General features: G+C 48.4%; 1 protein-coding gene across 1 annotated transcript; it reads left to right on the top strand.

Moving 5' to 3' along the window:
- Positions 1 to 249: 249 nt before the first annotated feature.
- Positions 250 to 1,611, top strand: LOC128943680 (leucine-rich repeat-containing protein 14-like). Its single transcript, XM_054286556.1, is given in 2 exon segments — positions 250 to 829; positions 832 to 1,611. Coding segments are annotated over 2 exon segments (624 nt in total). The 5' UTR covers positions 250 to 594; the 3' UTR covers positions 1,221 to 1,611.
- The last annotated feature ends 89 nt before the right edge of the window (positions 1,612 to 1,700 follow it).

Raw genomic sequence — 1,700 nt, 5'->3', positions numbered from 1 at the left:
CAGGCTCCGTTGGAAAGCTTGGAATTGGCCTTCTGCTCCCTCGTTCCCGCCGACCTCCTCTTCCTCTGCCAAAGAGTCTCTCCATGACTCCAGAACTCTGGGATCCCAGCATCCCATGATCCTACATTCCACAATTCCATGAATTATGATTCCAGAACTCCATGATCCCACATTCCATAATTTCATGATTTTCAATCCTTGAATTTGATAATCTTGGAGATTTTCCCCAACCTCATCCATTCCATAATTCCATGATTCCATGACCCCGCTACTCCATAAGCCCACCATCTCATGGATCCATAATTCCATAACTCCATGATCCCATCATACCAAAATCGCAGGATTTTCAGAGGTCAAACTCAATGTTCTTGAAGACCTTTCCCAACCTCACCTATCTCACAATCCCACAATCTCATCATTCCAAAAACACCAGGATTTTTAGAGGTCAGACTTGATGGTCTTGGAACTCTTTCCCAACCTCACCCATCCCGCAATCCCATGATCCCATCATTCCAAAATCCCAGGATTTTCAGAGGTCAAACTCAATGTTTTTGGAGATCTTTCCCAACCACAGTCATTCCATAACTCCACTACATGACTTCACAATTCCATCATTCTCAAACCTTGACCTTGATGGTCTTGGGAGCTCTTTCCCAAGACAGAGATGGACGCAATCCCAGCTCTCATTGCCCACAAATCCCAACCAATCTTCACCTCTCCCTTTTCCCTCCCTCCAGCGACTTCCAGTCTCCATTGGAAAGCTTGGAATTGGCCTTCTGCTCCCTCGTTCCCGCCGACCTCACCTTCCTCTCCCAAAGCTTCCACGCTCCGGCCTCAAGTGCTTGGACCTGAGCGGCCATGACTTCTCCCAGGGGCCCCTGGAGCCTCTGCGGCTGCTCCTGGAGGAAACCTCAGCCTCGCTGCTGCACCTGGATCTCATAGAATGCTGCATGGCCGACTCCCATCTGGATGCGCTGCTGCCGCCGCTGCGCCACTGCTCGCGCCTGTGTTTCCTGGGAGTCTACGGCAATCCCCTGTCCACAGCCACGCTCAAGGATCTGCTCCAGAAAACCTTGGAGCTGCGTGACCTCCACCTGGTCGTCTATGCCTTCCCCGTGGACTGCTGCAAGCCGGAGCCGCCGCCGCTGGAATCCGCCTGGAATTTTGAGGAACCGGTGGACGAGGAACTTTTGGCGGCAGCCGACGTTGAGTTTTGCTGAATGTTGGCGAATTACAGGAGTGACCTCGTGTGGACTTCCAACCCCTACAGACACGGAACCTTGGACTTCTTCTCCTTGTGATTTGGGAAAAGCTCGGAGCCTCCATGGTGGAAAAGCTCCAACACCTTAATTCCAAATTCTTCATCCCAAAATCCAAATCCTTCATCCCAAAGTCCAAATCCTTCATCCCAAAATTCCGCCTCATCCCGTTTTTTTTCCTTTATTTTGGTGCTTTTCTGTCTGGTTTTTATATTTTTTCACCCCATCCTGGTGTTTTGTGTTTTATTTTAGGGTTTTCCCCCTCATCCCGATGTTTTTCCATCCAATTTTCGTGTTTTCCCACCCCAATCCCAAAGTTTTTAATTCGTATGGGACATTATTTAAGTATGAAATAAATATTAATTAATTATTTAGCAGAAATTGGTTATTAATTAATTAGCTGTCACCACACAATTTCTATCAACCCCCCCCCCCAAATCC

This window comes from Melozone crissalis, unplaced genomic scaffold, assembly GCF_028551555.1.
Source record: "Melozone crissalis strain CALT ecotype California unplaced genomic scaffold, PUWL_Pcris_2 ptg000053l_1, whole genome shotgun sequence".
In the NCBI taxonomy this organism is placed as follows: domain Eukaryota; kingdom Metazoa; phylum Chordata; class Aves; order Passeriformes; family Passerellidae; genus Melozone; species Melozone crissalis.
This window is presented reverse-complemented; position numbering and strand designations above follow the sequence as displayed.